Below are 19105 nucleotides of genomic sequence, written 5' to 3'. Positions count from 1 at the left end.
GATGACCATCTTGGGCAATTGGTTTACAGTCTTCACGTCTTTCCATAGTACCTTTCCGATCTTTCCGCAATATCAATCCATTTTATGATCATTCAATGAGCCTTAGGGCATATTCTGTTGTTGTATTATAATTTAATCCATGCATCAAGGCCCCATTGACCTTGGTGTGCAGACCACAATGAGAAGAATACGGAGCAGCGAATTCATCTTCTTTTTCGGGTATCAAGCTCTAGATTATTGCTACTTCCCACTTTGCTTAGATTCGATGAGCTGAACTTCTTGGCCAAACTTATCACTGAGGCCACTCCGTACTTAGATTGATATTGGGACAGCTCGTTAGATCAAACCAAGTTAGCTCTGCTATTGTTAGACCTAATACGAGGAGCCAAGGCATATTGCGGCAGGGATCTACAACGCTCTTCGTATTGCTTCACCCGCCCTCCATATAAGTACCACATCAAGCATTCAACATTCCAACGTTTGGTTCTGCCACCAATTGAATATAGCTTCGTCCTGTTATCAATATGTTCGCTCGCAGTGGAAGATATCTGCTCGGCCCGATAAGTCTCGTCATCGCCTTAATTACTCTAGCATTCAATGTCCAGTCTGTGATAGCAACAGTTCCTTCTTCTAAGCGCTTTGACTTGACCAAGCCATCATACGACCTGTTCCGCAGCAAACCATTGCACGACGCAACTGTGCAGCAAGGATTCGCATTCGACAACACCAATCGCCGACTTTTCGTCGCCCAGCGAAAGGACGGCGCGTCCGAAACTTCGGGCGACCTATGCATAACTCAACTTGATTTCGAAGGCAACTACGTCGGATATATGTATCTACAAGGCTTCGGTCACGGCGTTGCGTTTGGAGCTCAAGGTGTAGGTTCAGCGTCTTACCTGTGGACGGAAGTGGAGGCCAACTCGAATGGCTATGGCAAGAAACTTGCCAGATTCAAGTTCGCTAGTGGCACAACACTCTCTTCATCTTCCACGGCGCTCACAAAGTTCACACCTATCCCCAGTGCAACGGAGCATACCTGCTCTATTGATCCAGTCAAGAACCAGTTGGTCGTCCGCCATCAACTCAGTGACGGGAAACATATCGCCGTGTTCGACTTGGCCAAGGCTACCAATGGGGACTTCTCCAATCCACTTGCTAGCTTCAAGCATCCTTCACTGAAAACAAAGTCAGCGACGTTCCAGGGCTATGCAGCATATGATCAGTACATCTATCTCTTGACTGGAAACTCCTACGATGCCTCTGGGGGTGCCGTCAATTCCGAAGTGACCACCGTTGACATGAATACCGGATCTGTTATCCAGGGCCCTACGCTCACGAAGGCCGGCTCGACGCTTACATTTCGCGAACCAGAAGGATTGGCCATCTATGAAACAGTCGCAGGAGAAATTCGACTTTTCTTGGGATTTGCCTCGGGAAAAGGTGGTGATCGGCGGTCGAATCTGTTTTATAAGAATGCCTTGGTTTGAATAAACTGCTGGCGGCTCAAAGCCTCCATGCACTTGTTTGCGTGGAATGTCGTCTCCAGATAGCTTCTTTATTCTTTCTTTCTCTTCGTCCTTAGAGCCGCGGTGAACATCTACACAGGTACCAAGACGCTTAGATTCAATTTCGAACATTGAAAAGGTCATCGTGAGATACCACTCATCCCCAATGTACGTCTCTTTATATCACAAACCATGTACATATGTGTTTATAATTTGCCAATGGCTTCAGGGACTATATGCCTACCATGATAAAGCGGCAAGAGGTAAGCACCAAAACGGTCATGATTACCCGATATCGTGCCCTGGAACTGTGCGGGGAGATTAGGTGATTTACAAGATCCTTTTGGTCACCTTTCCCCTTTCTCTTTGAAAAAAAGGATTGTAGCATCTCGTGGTTTCACCCAATTCTCAATTCTCAAATGTGTAGCAACATGACTGTGACGAAGCATTTGCGGAATCCCCCGCACTTGGACGAGCTTGCAGCTGTCATCGAGAAATCACTACTATCCAACTTTGAGACTGCAAGTTTTAGAGTCGTCGAATGCCCGGATTTAGCACAACCACCTTTTAGCCTCGCTGGATCTGGTCTTTCAGGAAATCCTCGGATTGCGGACATAGGTGGACAGCAACATCTTTTCCCAAAGCCGATTCTCAGTGCAAAATACTCGCTTCTTTCTCTGGCGGGAAATATGGATATGTCTCCTCATGCAGGTTTCATTTTTGGGGCAGGTGCCGCTCCATTCCAAGATATTGGTCAAAATGGCGAGCTGGCGCCCAATCTATCCTGGCGCGGAAATGACACGGCATCCAGCTTTAAAGATCCGAGCTTGTTGGCCTTGAACAACGGCACACGTGTAATCAAGCTTCAGGCCGATCATGAACCAATATGTGAGCGCCTCTCGAGCACAAATTGCGCATTGATGATGAACCTCTTCGGATCAGATGGAGACACGGGCCCGGTTCTCAAAATCAATGCAAAGGCGCGCACAGGGGAACATAATTTTACCAATTGTATCCGCTACGGTCTGCAAGAGATCTATGGGGACGCCAGACCAATAAGCCTTGGTGGTGTGTTCATCTTGAAAGCCGGAAAAGCCAAGTTTCACATTATGCCCGACTTTCCCCTGGAAGATCAATTGCCATTTAGAGACCGCAAGCAGCTGGAGAAGGAATGGCTCTCATATCATATATTCCAGGCCCCTGTGGTATGCCTGACTGTGATGCATAGTGCAGATCCGGAAGGATTGGGCCTGAGGATGGAGCATACTCACTCCTTCGACGCAGATGGAAACCGCAAAGGAGGTCACTATCATTATGGTATTCAGGATGAAGATGAGGATGTCGAGTATGAGGCTTATTTTAATGTCGCATCTATGGTTTATAGGATTGATCAACCGAGTGTTTAATTACACCATTTGAATTCCCAAATTGAAAATCGGTTTCAGTCTCACGAGCTCGTTGCCACGTTGAGCGCAGAAACATCAGTAGGCAACTTTCTTGGGAACATTCTGGTCCACCTCTATGTCGACAACGGTCACACTTCCAGAATACGACGACTCTGGCGCAGGGTCTCTCTCGCCATATAACGCGTCTCTTTCGATGGATTCAAGAGTGTAGCCCCTGGTTTCGGGTATCATCAATGTCACAAGAGCGGTCATCAGCATGACACCTGAGAAAAGGCCTAGGACACCCTCCAAACTGATCGCATCTTCCACAGTACCGAAAGCAAATGCGGTCAAAATCGCCCCGCTTTTTCCAGCGGCGGCCGAAATTCCATGTGCCGTGCCTCGGACACGAGTAGGAAAAACTTCCGCGGGTATCAAGAAGGTAGTGCAATTAGGTCCAACAGTCAACAGAAACTGGGAGAGGGCAAAGATAACCATCAAGCCCGCTGTTGGGGTATGCACGCTTTGTACACTGATCCCAGCCCATATAGCATAGAGAATGCACACCATGATGCAAGTCCAAAATTGTTGGCGTACACGTCCGATACGATCGGGGAGGAAGATTCCGACGTAGAATCCAGGTAGATATCCTGCAGCCTGGACGATAATGTTACCAATGGCGGTGTTGTAAAGAGTCTTCCATGGTGTTGCTCCTTTAGCATAGCCGATCCTTGCTAAGATGATACTTTGGTTGAGGTTGATACCATAGTATGCAATATCGCTATTCTTGTTAGTTTGGATGCTAATAGGTCAGGTCCTTGTGCGACGATCTTGCTCACAAAAGAAACCAGGCGGCGGCTGTTGCGAAGAGAACTTTGGCATGTTTCCATTGACCGAAATACTCGCGAAAGTCGTTCCACTGATCCTGAAAGCCGCGCTTTTGGCCAGTGGCGTCGTCCCACACATCTACAATCCATTAGTACTGCTCAAAAAGCGAGGAAATGTCACTATTACATTGTTTGTACGGAACAGTTTCCGTTATGGTCAACCGGGCATAAAGAGTGAATGCCGCAGGTATGATACCAATACCCAAGAGCAAACGCCAGACCCATTCTAGATGGTCCAAGTTATCGGATATGGATCCTTCAAATGCTTTGAGCAAAATCAGAAAGACAATACTCGCTGCGATATTACCAAGTCCGATATTTGAGAAAACTGTCAACACCTGCATAGCACGGGAACCAAATGGTGACTTTTCTGCCGACAAAGATGATGAGAGTGGATAGTCTTCCTCGTGTCAGACCAGCCAGATAGTGTATTCTCATGAAACAGGACTTACCGGCGCCAATTCCAACACCCGTCACCACACGGAACACTGCAACCCACGCTGTCACAGACTGAGCCGACATGTGATTCCAGGGCAATAAGACGACCATTAAGGTTCCGAATATGGTGAGGGCCAATTCCTTGCCATAAATAGTGTGTCGGCCCCAAACATCACTCAAAACTCCAAAAAGCAATTGGCCCACCACCATTCCCAGACTCAAGCCACCTTTGATGATGTCGCTGTCGACTGTAGGTACTTTGCCATCTTGGAAGTATAGATATCCGAAAATCGGTACCACTGTCTTATATCAGAATTTGAGATGTGATCGAAGCAGTTAACTACTCACCAAGCCCAATTGTCAGGTTCAAATAACCATCTGCAAAGAATCCAACACCTGCGGTGACCACAAACTTCAATTTGGCACCGACAGATGTCATTGAGGTAAAACAAACAGCGAGGAATTGAATTAAAAATAAACCGAAATGTATTGGATGTTATGATGCTCTCAATTGTTCAGCGAAGCATTTCCCCCTTACCATTGCGGCAGTGAAGTTATATATTTGGCCACGATAAAACACTGAGGACATTTTGCACAGATATTGGCGTACGGCAGGAAGAACAATGGATTTGGTTTGATAGAGAGAACAAAACATGTGCCGAGAATTAAAGATGCAATAAGCAACGTTGAAGCTGCCACGGGGGTGTGCGCCACAAATATGCAATTGTGGAGAAGCCAGTCGGCTGCATGTATGGCCCCCACGTGTACTCGGTCTCCCCACCGCATTGTACTCCGCCACGGCTATATCATCGGTGCGAAGTCCGCCGATGCTTTTTTTCGGTTCTTGTGTAATGCTCGTTTGGTTTGATTTGATTTGACTTGATTTGCTTTGGTTGGTGCTGATATCTCGTATGTCAACCTGGTGCAAACACTGCAAACCAGAACACAACTACATCCACCCACGATTGTTGCCCCTCAACTGGCAAATATCATGGATATCGAACTGGCGTCCCCGCCAGCGGTGAGTGCGTTGCGGGAGTCTTTCGGTGATCGCAAGCCACCTGATATCACTCGTAAAATTACTGCTTGTGTGGCATGTCGCAAACAAAAAGTCAGTAACATTGTCGAATACTGCAGTCCAGTCAACGGGCTAATATATAGTCCAGGTCAAATGTCACATGCGAGAGGGCCAAATGCCATGTTCTCGTTGCAAGAAAAGAGGTCTTCCTTGCAGTGTCAATCGAAGCCTACAAACACTACTGGAAGATGATGTCACGTAAGTATGTTGTTTCTTTGGTGATATCACGCCCTAATATTACCCAGGTGGAAAGGTGCAGTAGTACAAAAGATGCGATGGCTGGAAGACACTGTTGCAAAGATTGCAGCCAAAGTCGACATTCCCGAATTACAGATTTCTCACAGTGGTCCTGTACCACAAGAAGTCTCTATGAGTCCAGCCTTGGAGGGCATCGCTACAGAGGCTGTTGCTCAAGAAACACTTGTCACGGGTCAGACATCGCTGCAAAAAGAGACCAACGAGCTCCCACGAACTTGGGAGGTGATCATGGATCCGCGAGGAGGTCCAGCTTCTATTCCAGCTTCTTGCGTCTCAGAAAGCGGGAGAGCAGGTTTACAGAAAGATCTACCGAAATCCCGTCCGCCAGACTTGATATCAACGGGACTTATCTCTCTTCGACAAGCATTGACACTATTCGAGACTTATCATCTCAGACTCGATCATTTTCTCTACCGCATCCTGGGCGATCATATCAGCCTAGAATCAGTTCGAGTCGCATCTCCTTTGTTAACGGCAGCTGTCTGCACAGTTGGAGCATTGCACTCTCAGTCACTGGGCCATCTCTTTGAAACCTGTTACGCTGAGTATAAGAACCTTGTTATGGCGCAGACATTTTCAAGACATGTCAGCGAAGATGACATCAGGGGTCTTTGTGTCGGTGCATTTTGGCTGCATGAGCTATCTTGGTCACTTATCGGCAATGGTACGTGAATTTCCATTATATTGTGGAACGAGTCTGATCCAAGCAGCTGTTCGGATTGCATCCGATATCAATCTTCACAGTGGAATATACAAGGCCCTGAAGGGGGATCGTGATGGATATCTCCAAGCTCGATTATACTATCTTGTCTACGTGTGCGATCATCACTTCTCAATAGCCTACGGACGACCTCCAATGTCCAGGGAAGGTTTTATCATCGACTCAGCTAGCCGAATCCTAGAGACCGAGCATGCTACCGAAGACGATGCCAGGCTGATCAGTCAAGTTAAAGAGTGGTCCATTCTGGGTCGCGTATTTGATACATTTGGGGTCGACGTCGATACCCCAATTGCGCCTCAAACACTACCTCAGCTGCGGCGATATTCGATCTCTCTAGATACATGGTACGCTGACTGGAACGAAAGCTTCAAAACGAACCAAAATGTGGGAAACTACCCACAAAAGGGCGTTGGGTTTCACTTTCAATTTGCAAAGCTTTATCTTTGTTCGCACGCTTTTCGTGGGGCTCCAGCATCCGAGAACACAGCCCAATACATGTCGCCTGAGCTCGAAGAGATCTCTAATGCTGGCGTGCTGTCTGCAATGTCTATTCTCCAAATGATTGTCTCCGACCCTGAGTTCCGATCATTCATGAACGGCCTTCCGCTGTATTTTGATACTATGCTGGCCTTTGCTGTGGTTTTCTTGCTCAAGATTGCGACGAAGCATGCCAGTATGATCAGAATCGATACTACCAAAATTCTATCACTGGTTGCAGAGACAGTGGCCGCTCTTCGGGAAATCACAAAAGATATGCACAAGCAGCATCTACTCGTTGTTATCAGTGAAGGCTTAGAGCGCTTGTTGGGCAGATGCCAAATGCCTACTCTCTCCTGTGACGAGGCAGTATACCATCCTACTCCTGCCGAAGAAGAGCAGTCCGCTTTTGATATGGCTTGGGTGGAAAACATGGCAAGCTTTGATTTTCAAACTAATATCCCTGATCTTGACGAATGGTGGCTACATCATAATACATCAATAGGGCCCACCATTCGATCAACGGTGCCGTGATAGACAAATTTCATGTTGCCCAGTTGAGCACAAGATCAAAGATGTCGTAATTCCTCCAGACTTTGCCTTCCAGTCCACTGGGATTCTTGACACCCTTTGACATGATGACAGGGATCCTCTGCTCACTCAAACCCCCATGTGACCGCAGTGGATGATCTTTGAGCTTTGTCAAGTCGTGGTTAGCTGCAGAACTCCCAATCACAGTGAATGGCGTTGAGATAACCACAATGTCACCCTCTCTATCAAGAGGCATCTCATATATCTTCGCAGCCTCTTGGCCGCTAAAGGCAACATCAACCTCTGGTTGTGACTTGCAAAGTTCAATCATCGAATCTAGCTGTGTGATATCCTTGAGATAGACACGCACAAATGAACCTAATGCACCATGATGCCGAACGAATGGGTCCGTGATTGGGCAAATGACCCTGCAAGCATTCGGACCAAATTTTGCGTTCAGCACTTCTTCGAGGAATAGGACGTTGGGCTGTCCCTTTTCGTTGGACTTCTTACTCATGCCATGGTCACCAGTCACACCGATGACCGGGGCAAGAGAAGCAAGACTTTGCAAACGTTCATCAATAGCTCCCATGAATTCGTCGGCCTCTTTGCTTCCTGGTTCATGTTTGTGCTGAATGTAATCAGATAAAGTCAAATACAAGAAGTCCGACCTTTTTTCTTGCAGTAATTTTATACCTGCGTCAAGAACAAACAAGGACAGATCAGCTGAATATTGGCTAGGCGCAGGCCGACCAAGCCATTGTTCCACATCGGCAATCCCATTTTCTTCAAAAGTACATTCTGCAGCCTTCTCCGATGAAAAGCAAATAGCACCCTTCAACCCGTGGGCAAGAATCTTGCGGAGTTTGTCCTTGGCGGTAATGGAAGCCACTCGTACACCGCGCTGGACCATCTGCTCTAATAGAGTCGACCCGCGAAGCAAAGAGTCATCCGTGATCATTCTCGTTTCGCCTGTCTCTCTATCTAAGAAGAAGTTCCCAGCAATGCCATGTGTTGAGGGTGGTGCACCAGTGATAATCGATACGTTGTTTGGGTTTGTGAATGAAGGCATGCAGCTCTTAGCGGTGGCATGAAAGCCCGTGTCGAGAAACTTGGCGAAAGTTGGTAAAACGCCTCGTTGAATGCCAGACTGCAGATATTCTGGATCGAATCCATCAACACATATGACAACCGTAGGCTGTGTTGGCAGGCTGTATTCCCTTGAATGGAGAGTAAACTTGGACCGGGAGTCTAGCTCACGGATTAGTTTTCGTGTGTACTGTTATATATATGCGTTGTGATACTCACCAATTAAGCATTGGTAGGCCAGCTCTTCGTATACCTCAAGCTGAGGTACCTCGAGGTCGGGATCTTTGGCAAGATCATCCCATCGCCTGACAGAAAGCTTTGCATCCAGCAGGGGGTCCTGCTGAGCTTCTTGGATCTGTTCGGCATTGAATCCTCCTCCCTGAGGTTCTCATTAGTATTATGCAATCCCCTTCGACAAAATATATGATAGCATACCTGAAATTTTAATGTCCGCTTGCTTGTTTCACTCAACCCATCATAGTACTCCTTGTCTGTCGCGACCAAATACCGCTTTGCCATAACGTGAGCGCCAACTAATGTACACACTTTCTCGCTGAAACCAATCCGGCGTAAATAAGCCTCTCCAAGGACCTCATGGCTTTGTCGTCCAATATACTGGCCATCGGATGTGACCATCTTGCCCATCTTCTCGGCTGCGGGGATAAATCGCCCAACATCGTGCAAAAGAGCTGCGAGGATGACCTCGCTATCGTTGCCATGCTCGGAAGACTGGGCTGCCAGATGTGCACATTGGAGAGAGTGTTCTAATTGGGTCACCCTCTCGCCGAGGTAATCGCCCTGTCCCTGAGCATACAAAAATCCAAAGAGGGTTCTGATTGTTGCCCTGGTATGCTGCTCGACAGAGGCGATCGGTTGATTGCTGTCGGGGATTGTCATCTTCAAGTTCATTCTCACGGTTTTTGTGGTATGTAATCTCAATGCTGAAGTTCTTTTGGCGAGAAGATGTGTGATTGAGCTAGCCGATGTACTAAGTGATGGTGTATAGATGCAAGGATTTCCTGGTTGTTGAACCTTAGAAATGTACAAAGGCACGAAGTCCGTTCTCAATCGAGTCTAATTATACACGTGTTGCTCAATACAATTGTGTCAGATCAATTCAGTTAAGCGGATATATACCGAGAGGTTGCAGTGAATCCCGATTACCTCGTCGGCACGAAGCCCGAGGGTCCGTGTTTGATGGTTTCGGCATGAACACCAGTGGGAAATGCCAAACGATGTTACGCCGATAGTTCCTTTTTGCATTAACAATCATCGGTTTCTGAAACAAAAGGGATTTTATGACTGGCTGGTAATGAGAAAATACAATCACCCAATGGGTACCCCCATTTGTTGAGCGATCTACAAACATCAACGTATCTCTAAAGTATAAAAGCCCACTCTTCGCCAGGATTTGCAACAACCTCCAGGCACCAACACTCTATTGATTCTACTTCTGAGATCTATTGTGCATTCGATAAACATGTCACCCCTCACCCCAATGCAAATAGCTTCATACCATGAAGATGGCTACCTCCTCCTACGCGCCAACGAACATAAGCTCGTTGACCCGGTATCACTGAAGCGTTGGACAGAGGAAGTGCAAGCCTGGCCTCGTGTCAAAGGCAAATGGATGCCTTATGACGAGATTAACATCAATGGCGAGCGCCAACTGATGCGCACAGAACGGTTCATCGACTACCATCCTGAGTTCAAATCCCTGGTCTGTGGTGAGCAACTAGCCGAGATTCTGAAAGCACTATCCGGCGATGTATGTTTTTCTACAGCACTTGAGGAGTAAAGTTATTAACAATATAATCTTCGCTCCAGGATATGCTTCTTTTCAAGGATAAGATCAACTACAAGCAGCCTCATGGGAACGGCTTCCAAGCTCACCTGGATGCGCCAGCCTACGACCACATCGGCCGCATTGAGCACATGACTGCAAACCTAGCGATTGACGCTGCAACCCCCGAGAATGGGTGTTTAGAAGTTGTTCGCGGGTCACACAAGATGGAGATTGAGTTTGCCGATGGAGGTCGCATCACACCTGAATGGGAGCAGGCGCACGAATGGATTTCTATTCCACTCGAGATGGGTGATATGCTGGTTTTTGGGTCGCATCTTGCTCACCGATCGGCGGAAAACAGGACTGAGAAAAGTCGATCGAGTCTTTATGCTACCTTCCACTCTAAGAGTGACGGCGAGAATCTGAGGGAGAAGTATTACAAACATCGCATGCAGATGTTCCCACCTGAGCATGGTGAGTAAATCCTTGGCTGCTGAATCTTTGGGGTATACTTGCTAATAGGTGTTTGATTTAGAGCGAGAAGAAGGAAAGGATTATTCGCAAGGCTACAAAACATATGGGTTTGCGGCTCCCTTTACCACGATCCAGGACAATACCGTTGCAACATCCATTGTCAATATGTAGTTATTAGCATTTGTGAAACTTTAACGCCAACGATACATCAGGCCTCTAGCGGATGAATTATTATGTTCCTCATCGGCCTTCCGTAAATCTTTCTGCTTTTATCAGACCTGCCTTCGTATCCAAATTACATCGTGTCGCCAGACTTTTCTAAAGTGGATGTGTAAGTAGAGAAGAGATATCAGTGTCAAATAGTGCTTCGTTAATCAAAATAATACAATCAATATCATATATACAGAAACTCCGAATACATTCAATCCTCCCGGTATAATGGCACAACCACATCTCCTACCATGACCGTCCTGCGGTCAGGTGCCTCAATATCAAACCATTGCCCTTCCCCGGGGGAAAGCGCAGCATATCTGCCAAAAGAAACTCTGCCATCGATGTTTCTAGTTTTAGCAAGTGTTGAGAACGGCTCGTCGCGTCGAACTCCAGTGAATTGGTCTATACAGACCATTTGACACCTCTGACATGCGTCTAGGGCATCAAATCGCAACTGGTCCGGCCCGATGCGAAGAGAAGACCAACGGTCCTCGGCATATGGTTGCTCCACGTCACCGCGGTGAGCAAGTCGTTCAGCGACGACGATATTTCCCCGAAACACGTCCGCGGCAACTGTCTTTCTGCCACCGTGTTTGTTATGAGCCTTGATTGTCTCATTCAACCGATTGACCGATGACCGCGACACAACAAGGATCGGGGACTCATTGGAAAGTGTGAGTTTCGTTTGACCATTGTCGCGTACTGGGGGTGGGAAGTCAGGAGGAAACGACCCGGGCATGATAAGCTTGCGGAAGCGGCTCTTCCATGTATTGGGCATCCGAGACTGTCGTGAAAAGCGGTTGGCAGATTGGGTAGGGAACCTGGCGAGGGTACAAGGCACTCCCAGGAAGTCTGAAAAGAACGCTGACACCACCGGTGATGTATACGCATGTAAAGCTACTGGGTCACCACACACCACTGTCGGTCTTTTGGCTGAGCTGGGACAAAATGAAGTGGATATGAGGCTCGTGTCTTCCCAGCCAAGCGAAATCTCGAGGCTGACTTGATCTGATGCCGCTATCGCACCACAGGTGATTCGAAGAACTCCCTTGTCAATTTCGATCGAGGGTCGTATAAGACACATTCGAGGGTACCTACTTGCGTTAGTATATACAAATGCTAGCATGTTTGGAAAAGCAATACCTCTTTTGATTCAAAGCTGTGCCGGTCCCTTGATGAATCAGGCACCACTCTCTGTCCCACGCAAGCCCTTCTCTTCTGACTTCCCAGCGCTTGCCCTCGGGGATTTTGAAAGCGCCGCAACTCTTGATTGGAAACACCGCCAAGCTTTCGACATAGAAATGAGGTGCAACAACTTCATTGTCTTCTCTGAAGTGATCGAGACAAACAATGGGAGGAATTTTCTCAACATAAAATTCCTCAACGAAGTTGATGAGAGAATCGATGTCTTTCGTATTCGTCATTGCACCCAGACTAACACGCAGAATACCAGTCGGTCGCCCTCCTAGGACGTCATGACTATCACCACAGCGCAAACCAGTCGAGTAATGACGACGAAGCTCCGGTCCAGTCCAGCCAAGAGAAGAAGCGGTTCCGCCGGGATTGCATACTGACCCTGTACGGATCTGAAGGTTTTGAACAGTAGCTAATTTCTCGACTTCTGTCTTTGGGACCCATTCACCACGGCTGTTGCACAGATTGAACGCGATGATCGGACCTTGCGTTTGTGGATTTCCATATGCCGAAGCGGGTGACTGATAAATCTGACAAACTTTGGTTTCATTGAAATGTGCCAATGAGGAAAGTCTATCATAGAACTGCTTGGCAAGAAAGCCAGTGTGAGCCGAAATGTTTGCCATCGAACCGTATAGTCGTTGATGTGTGTCCAAGGCCGCATCCAAGGCAATGATGCTATGGAATGGAAGTGTACCATCTTCTAGCCGTTCGTGTATAGAAGTCTCTTTCTTCGCGTGCCATTGTGCCCCAGAGGCAATGACCATGTCAACAGTGCCTCCTCCAAAATACCTGCGTCTCTCAAATGCCCGCGCAGCACTCTTTCGAACAATCAATGCTCCCAGATCGGGAAATCCGAAGATTTTATAGAAACTCAGGACAGTGAAATCTGGCGCGGACGACGATGGGCCTAGGTCAAGTGGAGCAGTTGCCACAAGGGATGCAGCATCCAGCAAGGTATAGATGTTTCCGCCACTTTCTGTAGCCGCCGATCGAATCTGCTCACACCAGCGAATTGGCAAACGTCGGCCGTTCATGTTTGATTGTGCTGGGTATGCAATCAGTCTGGGTGCTTTTGACTGGAAACCAACCAGCTCTGAGATCCCGGCCTCCATCTCATCATCGCTTTGAAAACATTGATAGCCCATTTCAGCCAGCTCTCGCACGCCCACTAGGCTGGTATGGGCATCGATGTGATAACCATACCAAAAGCCTCGGTGGTCTGAGTCTCGCAGCGAGTCTGCAACCAGCTTGATGCCGGCAGTTGCGTTTGCCACAAAGACGAGGTCGAACTCATTTGGATCCGCATTGAAGAATTTCAATATACGGACTCGGACATCATCTGTCCTCTGTGTAGAGAGTTGGGAAGATAGAGACATAGAATGAGGATTTCCAAATAAATTGGATGCAAGATCACGCGAGAAATTCTCAATCATAGATTGGGCATAGGGCGTTGTCCCTGCATGGTCAAGGTAGGTTGTTTCTATACAGTATTGAAAGTAAGAAGTCAGTTTGGCATGATGATGTTGAGTTGGTGATTGATTAACCTTACCATTGAGTAAAGGATATTCTTTCTCTCGAATGGTGTCCACATCGGCACAGTACCCTTGGCTATATCCGGTGGGGACAGTCTGTTGAATATCCAATTTTCCCATCTTGGTCGGTATTCAAATTGAAAAAAAAACAGAATCGAAACTCTTGCAAAGTATATCGCACACCGAGGTATTTTGAACACAAAGTGGCAAATTGACTAAGAGCGGTGTTGGGATGTTCACAGTGTTCACAATTAGACAATATATACTCCTAGAAGCAGAATCAGTTCAATATTGCAATCAGAGTAAGAAAGATCCAGAAATAGACTGCATCTTTGTACAACAATGCAATATAAAACGGTTTTGGAAGGGGGGTTCTTACAGATAAGGCGGACAACTATATTCTCATCGGTAAGCTCCGATGACACGGAACTACTAATCAACCAGCCCAGGTGTTGTTTCCAGCCAACTTCGATGAAATAGGCGGTGGGTATCTGAGGAAAAGTATGTAGTTTCAAAGGACTGATCCATGGCTTTTTATAGATATCTTTTTCAGAATCGAGGAAACAATGATGAGGCTGATGATTGCAAATTCCATTGCCACAGCATTAGGAAATCCCCGCACGTGCCAAGTGGTAATGAGTGTGGAAATACGGTGTTAGCTGTGGTAATAGATACATGCATAAGGAATCGCAATCTCTTAGTGAGTGGTTTCATACTATCCACGCACATATTTCGATTATATCTACGGCGATCAGCAGGACGCCCCTAGGACACCCCCAGGACGCCCCGCTAGCACAGTCCAACTGCGGTATGTCCATGCACAATAGCAATGTTACCTATAATGAACTACTCATTGGCGAATCAGGGTACTGGATCGGGGAGACCTATGCACACCCGCCGAGTGTTCTACACTATTAGAATGATATGCTATCGAATCCTTGTATTATATCACACATACATAGGTACTAACGCACCGTTTATATACTTCCCCACCAACCATTAACTTACTCAGGTATTGTTTGTGAAGGTTTTCCCAATCACCCTATATCACACGCTCCAGCAGAGCCCCGAAGCAAATAATGCGTCAGGCACCTGCACATATTTCTAGGATTCCATTGGGGCTAAAGCACCAACCCCAAATCTCATCACATACTCAGCTTACCCACCTAGGCTGATCACTATCAATAACACCATCGAGCTACATAAAGAGCGCGCCTTAGTGCGCCTTGGTTCGAGAATCCATTCCTTTGAGAATGTGTGAGCACGGGCAATCCGGTAAAGGTGAGTCAATTTCTAACGATCTAGACCAAAAAATTCCACATCAAGAAACAAACAGCCTTGTGATCATGCACGATGAGGCAAGAAATGATATGGGTGTAGGATTCCAAATATCTTGCATAGTTCATCACCTCACCGAGCCATTTTAGTGAATCAGGGCCCAAGGATGCCTAGATACTCCGTATACCTTGCTGCATTGAGTTTTTCTCGGCATCCACTCTACTATGACCATGTGACTCAGGATTAAATATTTTTTGGCTAGTTAGTAGCTCTCTTGCCCGGGATGTTGAATAAGGACCAGATATATGCAAAGTGTTCTTTCGGCTAGCATTGGGGTATGTGACCGTGGATTGTATTGTACAGATTGTGTTGATAGTATGCTTCAAAGATAAAACTCCATCCCAAGCTTCTGCTGCGGCTCGTACAAGTGTTGATGTCGATGCAGTTCGGGCGAGAACCAGTAGAACATTGAAAAACCGGAAGGAACAAACCGGCCAAAATAAAGAGAAAAACGCTGTAACTTGCTGCGGTGAGGCATTACCATTAACGCCTGGGCCATTGTTTCCATCCACGGCCATGACCTCTCTGTTGTGCCGAGTCAGCGATGTAACGGAAAAGATCAAAGGTAAGCTCACCTGCTTCCACATGCGGACCATTTCCGGCATTTTCTCCATCGCCTTGCGACGGTCTTCAAGACGTGACTCCATCGTACGCTCCCACTTGTGACCTTTGACCTTTTGACCAACACCGGTACCCTTAACCTGCAATCCACGCTCCTCACGACGGGTTTCCTTGAACTCGGGCGATTTCCGACTAGGAGGAAGAAGTGTTTCCACATTATATTTGATGGCCAATTTCATCAAGTCGGCTTGCTGGCGCAAGCCATATCTTGGTGCCTCCCATTTGCCGAATCGCTTGTGTGGAAGGAAAGGATTGCGGACCTCATCGCTAGTCACGAGAAGGGCGCGCGAAGGAGTCCATGCGTCCTTTTTGACCCCTGGGGTTCCTTTAGCATCGCGATCTGGGGTGTACGGAGATGGCAGTGGTGTTTGCGGAATGGCCTCTCCCTTTGGGCGAGGCGCTGGGCGACGGACAGCAGCAGAGTGGAATTGTGGGGGATACCGAGCAAAGAAATTGACGAGACGTTGAGGGAGATTCTCTGCCAATGCTGGGATCTTGCTCGAGGTCGCCATGATGGGTGTGACGGGTGGTCTGAATTCCGGCCTTCACAATGTGGTTGCAGGTGAATGCTCCAGTCAAAAAGTTAATGGCGGCCAGAATCACGCTAATCCTTAATAGGTGAGCACAGACACCCGATCTATAAGGCGATAAGGCCTCATCTCCCCACTCCATGAAGCTGTGTATCACCGCCTGCTTTATCAGAAATTCTGTCACGTGAGTATTGACTGCCTCGGCGCCTGATCTGTAAGGCGAAAGTCTCGTCTTGAGGCATCCAGCCTGCTATCTTCGGCTCGGTTTTCAGTCTCGTCCCAGCCTCAAGAATTTCCTTTCCAAGTTGCCCATTGTTACCACCACTTTGCCTTATTCATACCTCTGTTCCTAACTTTCACTTGATTTGCACACTCTTGGTATCCTCGCGCGCACATTCACCTCTGCCATTATGGCCGACTATCAGTACGGAGGCTCCGAGGAGGAGAACGCCGAGCTGTACAAACTAGAGGTGGATTTGGTACGTGTCGCAAACATCGTGGAACATTCATATGCTAATAGGTCTGTTCCATTCAACAGCTAGATGATCCTGACAACTTTGAAACCTGGGAGAAGCTTGTTCGCGCCGGAGAGGGTCTCGAAGGTGGGATCAATCGCAACTCCAACCCCCAGGCCATTACAACCGTCCGCGCTATCTACGACCGTTTCTTGGCCAAGTTCCCTCTGCTATTTGGTTATTGGAAAAAATATGCCGATCTGGAGTTTTCGATCACAGGCACAGAAGCCGCTGAAATGGTATGGCAGCACTCTCCTTGGACAACAGCCTCATGTCGTTGAGCTTTGCTGATATGATTTTGCTAGGTTTACGAACGTGGAATCGCCAGTATCTCGCCTTCCGTTGATCTATGGGCCAACTACTGCTCGTTCAAGGCTGAAACCTCACACAACGCTGATATCATTCGAGAGTAAGTACAGTGAAAATCACCTTCTTCCCTCTCCCTATAACCATTATCGTCGCAGCCGGCGAAGGCTCTCGTGATGCCGATCACATATGACTTTTGGATCTTCCATATCCACTAGTTGCATTGTTGATGTGTGAGAGACCGCTGCTTAACCCCCCTGATCCATGTAGAGTTTACTTCTCACCCCTAGCTCACCCAGGGCCCTCCTCTGCTTTTCCTCCTGACAGAATCACCTCTGTTGCATTGAAATCAAGGAACAGTTTCGTTCGATGGCCCTCTACAGAGCACTGGATGTCAATCCCTCAGCTTCATCAACCTTGGTTTTTTCACGTACAGACAGCGTTTACTACTCAGATTTTGCCCCTGCTCCTTCGCTCCCATCCCATCCTGAAATTCACTGCGTGCGCATCGTGCTAACTTTAATACCTAAATAGCCTGTTTGAACGAGGTGCTAGCTGTGTTGGTCTTGATTTCCTCTCCCATCCTTTCTGGGACAAGTACATCGAGTTCGAGGAACGCTTTGAAGGCCATGATAAGATTTTTGCTATTCTTGGCAGGGTCATTCACATTCCTATGCACCAGTACTCTCGCTACTTTGAGCGTTACCGCCAACTTGCACAGACCCGACCTTTGGCCGAACTCGCACCCGAGGAAACCTTGGCTGCGTTCCGCGCTGAGGTTGAGGCTGCCTTATCTCAGTCTGCTCCCGGCCCCAAGGCAGAGGCCGAGATCGAGCGGGATCTGCGCATTCGTTTGGATAGTTACCACCTCGGAATCTTTACGAACACTCAAACAGAAACAACTAAGCGCTGGACCTTTGAGTCAGGGATCAAGCGACCATACTTCACTGTGACCGAGCTTGATCAAATCCAGCTGACAAACTGGCACAATTACTTGGACTTCGAGGAAGCTGAAGGTTCGTTCGCTCGCATTCAGTTCCTGTATGAACGAGCGTTGGTGACTGCTGCTTATTACGATGAGATCTGGTTCCGCTACGCCCGCTGGATGGCTGCCCAAAAGGACAAAGAATCTGATTTGCGAATCATCTACCAACGCGCTGCTTACATTCACGTCCCAATTGCCAACGCCGCTATTCGTCTGCAATATGCCTATTTCGAAGAGACATCAGGCCGTGTTGACGTGGCCAAGGAGATTCATGGGGCCATTCTGGCCAATCTGCCTAGCCATGTGGAGACAATCATTTCCCTCGCCAATTTGTGCCGTCGTCACGGAGGTCTCGAAGCGGCCATTGAAATTTACAAGAGTCAGTTGGACTCCCCGGAATGCGATATGGCCACCAAGGCTGCCCTCGTTGCCGAGTGGGCCCGTCTTTTGTGGAAGATCAAGGGTAACCCCGATGAGGCTCGTATGGTATTCCACAATAACCAGCAATATTACCTCGATAGCCGGCCATTCTGGGGAAGTTATCTGGCTTTCGAGATTGAGCAGCCAACCAGCTCGGCTACTGAGTCGGTTCAATATGACCGCATCAAGAAAGTCATTGCCGATATCCGATCTGAGAGTAGACTCCAAATTGACGACGTCAAAGAACTTGTCGAGATCTACATGGCGTATCTTCTGGAGCGCGGCACCGCAGACACAGCCAAGGAGTACATGGTCCTGGATCGAGAAGTCCATGGTCCTGCTTCTGTCGCTCGTGTTCGAAACGGTGGATTTGCTGCGCCACCCCCGATTATCACAGACTTCCAGCCTGTCCCAGTTCCCATTGCGCAGCCAAGCCAAGAAGATGCTGCGGCTACACAAGCTTATGCTTACTACCAGCAGGCCCCTGTGAACGGTGCGGCGGTTTAAGACACAGGCCTGGCCTAGCCCAACAGCTGATGACCGCCAACTTTGACGTATCCTTTTGCCCCAATAATCGCGCCAGGTTTCTGATTTTGAGCTTAATGTTTCAGTTACTTACCCTGCCGTTTTGATTCACCAGGGTAGGTCGGCTCTTTTCCCCCTTCTTTGTAGTATCACCCCGTTTCGCCTGTCAGGCACTCTTCTTTCAACCTGTCTAGCGATTATGATGACCCCCCAATATGAAAAGCTACGTCGTGCTCATTTGATGGACTAGCACCTAGCATCTGGGTTGTGCTTGACACCCTGTGTGTGCCAAGT

At 47.8% G+C, this 19105-nt stretch overlaps 9 protein-coding genes across 9 annotated transcripts; 5 read left to right on the top strand and 4 right to left on the bottom strand.

The window, feature by feature from the left end:
* Positions 1 to 524: 524 nt before the first annotated feature.
* N7529_005841 (putative FacC-like extracellular signaling protein) lies at positions 525 to 1487 on the top strand (the record flags this gene model as incomplete). Its single annotated transcript, XM_057241368.1, has 1 exon — positions 525 to 1487. The coding sequence occupies one exon, from the start codon at positions 525 to 527 to the stop codon at positions 1485 to 1487; it is 963 nt and encodes a 320-aa protein (XP_057096727.1).
* Positions 1488 to 1936: 449 nt separating this feature from the next.
* On the top strand, positions 1937 to 2911 carry N7529_005840 (uncharacterized protein; the record flags this gene model as incomplete). The annotated part of the gene is made up of 1 exon (XM_057241367.1): positions 1937 to 2911. One exon carries the CDS (start codon positions 1937 to 1939, stop codon positions 2909 to 2911), a length of 975 nt encoding a protein of 324 aa, XP_057096726.1.
* A 75-nt stretch (positions 2912 to 2986) lies between these two features.
* Positions 2987 to 4654, bottom strand: N7529_005839 (uncharacterized protein; the record flags this gene model as incomplete). The annotated part of the gene is made up of 5 exons (XM_057241366.1): positions 2987 to 3671; positions 3730 to 3856; positions 3905 to 4177; positions 4230 to 4514; positions 4564 to 4654. The coding sequence occupies 5 exons, from the start codon at positions 4652 to 4654 to the stop codon at positions 2987 to 2989; spliced, it is 1461 nt and encodes a 486-aa protein (XP_057096725.1).
* Positions 4655 to 5206: 552 nt separating this feature from the next.
* Positions 5207 to 7283, top strand: N7529_005838 (fungal specific transcription factor domain-containing protein; the record flags this gene model as incomplete). Its single annotated transcript, XM_057241365.1, has 4 exons — positions 5207 to 5236; positions 5377 to 5495; positions 5539 to 6215; positions 6262 to 7283. 4 exons carry the CDS (start codon positions 5207 to 5209, stop codon positions 7281 to 7283), a joined length of 1848 nt encoding a protein of 615 aa, XP_057096724.1.
* A 10-nt stretch (positions 7284 to 7293) lies between these two features.
* On the bottom strand, positions 7294 to 9278 carry N7529_005837 (uncharacterized protein; the record flags this gene model as incomplete). Its single annotated transcript, XM_057241364.1, has 3 exons — positions 7294 to 8531; positions 8589 to 8748; positions 8805 to 9278. The coding sequence occupies 3 exons, from the start codon at positions 9276 to 9278 to the stop codon at positions 7294 to 7296; spliced, it is 1872 nt and encodes a 623-aa protein (XP_057096723.1).
* A 571-nt stretch (positions 9279 to 9849) lies between these two features.
* On the top strand, positions 9850 to 10800 carry N7529_005836 (phytanoyl-CoA dioxygenase family protein; the record flags this gene model as incomplete). The annotated part of the gene is made up of 3 exons (XM_057241363.1): positions 9850 to 10137; positions 10197 to 10629; positions 10691 to 10800. 3 exons carry the CDS (start codon positions 9850 to 9852, stop codon positions 10798 to 10800), a joined length of 831 nt encoding a protein of 276 aa, XP_057096722.1.
* Positions 10801 to 11050: 250 nt separating this feature from the next.
* On the bottom strand, positions 11051 to 13691 carry hxB (putative molybdenum cofactor sulfurase protein (HxB); the record flags this gene model as incomplete). The annotated part of the gene is made up of 2 exons (XM_057241362.1): positions 11051 to 11936; positions 11986 to 13691. The coding sequence occupies 2 exons, from the start codon at positions 13689 to 13691 to the stop codon at positions 11051 to 11053; spliced, it is 2592 nt and encodes an 863-aa protein (XP_057096721.1).
* A 1701-nt stretch (positions 13692 to 15392) lies between these two features.
* N7529_005834 (mitochondrial 54S ribosomal protein mL59) lies at positions 15393 to 16042 on the bottom strand (the record flags this gene model as incomplete). The annotated part of the gene is made up of 2 exons (XM_057241361.1): positions 15393 to 15434; positions 15485 to 16042. 2 exons carry the CDS (start codon positions 16040 to 16042, stop codon positions 15393 to 15395), a joined length of 600 nt encoding a protein of 199 aa, XP_057096720.1.
* Positions 16043 to 16470: 428 nt separating this feature from the next.
* On the top strand, positions 16471 to 18793 carry N7529_005833 (putative mRNA splicing protein (Prp39); the record flags this gene model as incomplete). The annotated part of the gene is made up of 4 exons (XM_057241360.1): positions 16471 to 16539; positions 16599 to 16814; positions 16881 to 16984; positions 17416 to 18793. The coding sequence occupies 4 exons, from the start codon at positions 16471 to 16473 to the stop codon at positions 18791 to 18793; spliced, it is 1767 nt and encodes a 588-aa protein (XP_057096719.1).
* Between the last annotated feature and the right edge of the window lie 312 nt (positions 18794 to 19105).

The sequence above is a fragment of the Penicillium soppii genome, assembly GCF_028829465.1.
Source record: "Penicillium soppii strain IBT 18220 chromosome Unknown utg000005l, whole genome shotgun sequence".
In the NCBI taxonomy this organism is placed as follows: Eukaryota; Fungi; Ascomycota; class Eurotiomycetes; order Eurotiales; family Aspergillaceae; genus Penicillium; species Penicillium soppii.
Note: the sequence above shows the minus strand (reverse complement) of the source record. Positions and strands in the feature narration are given on the sequence as shown.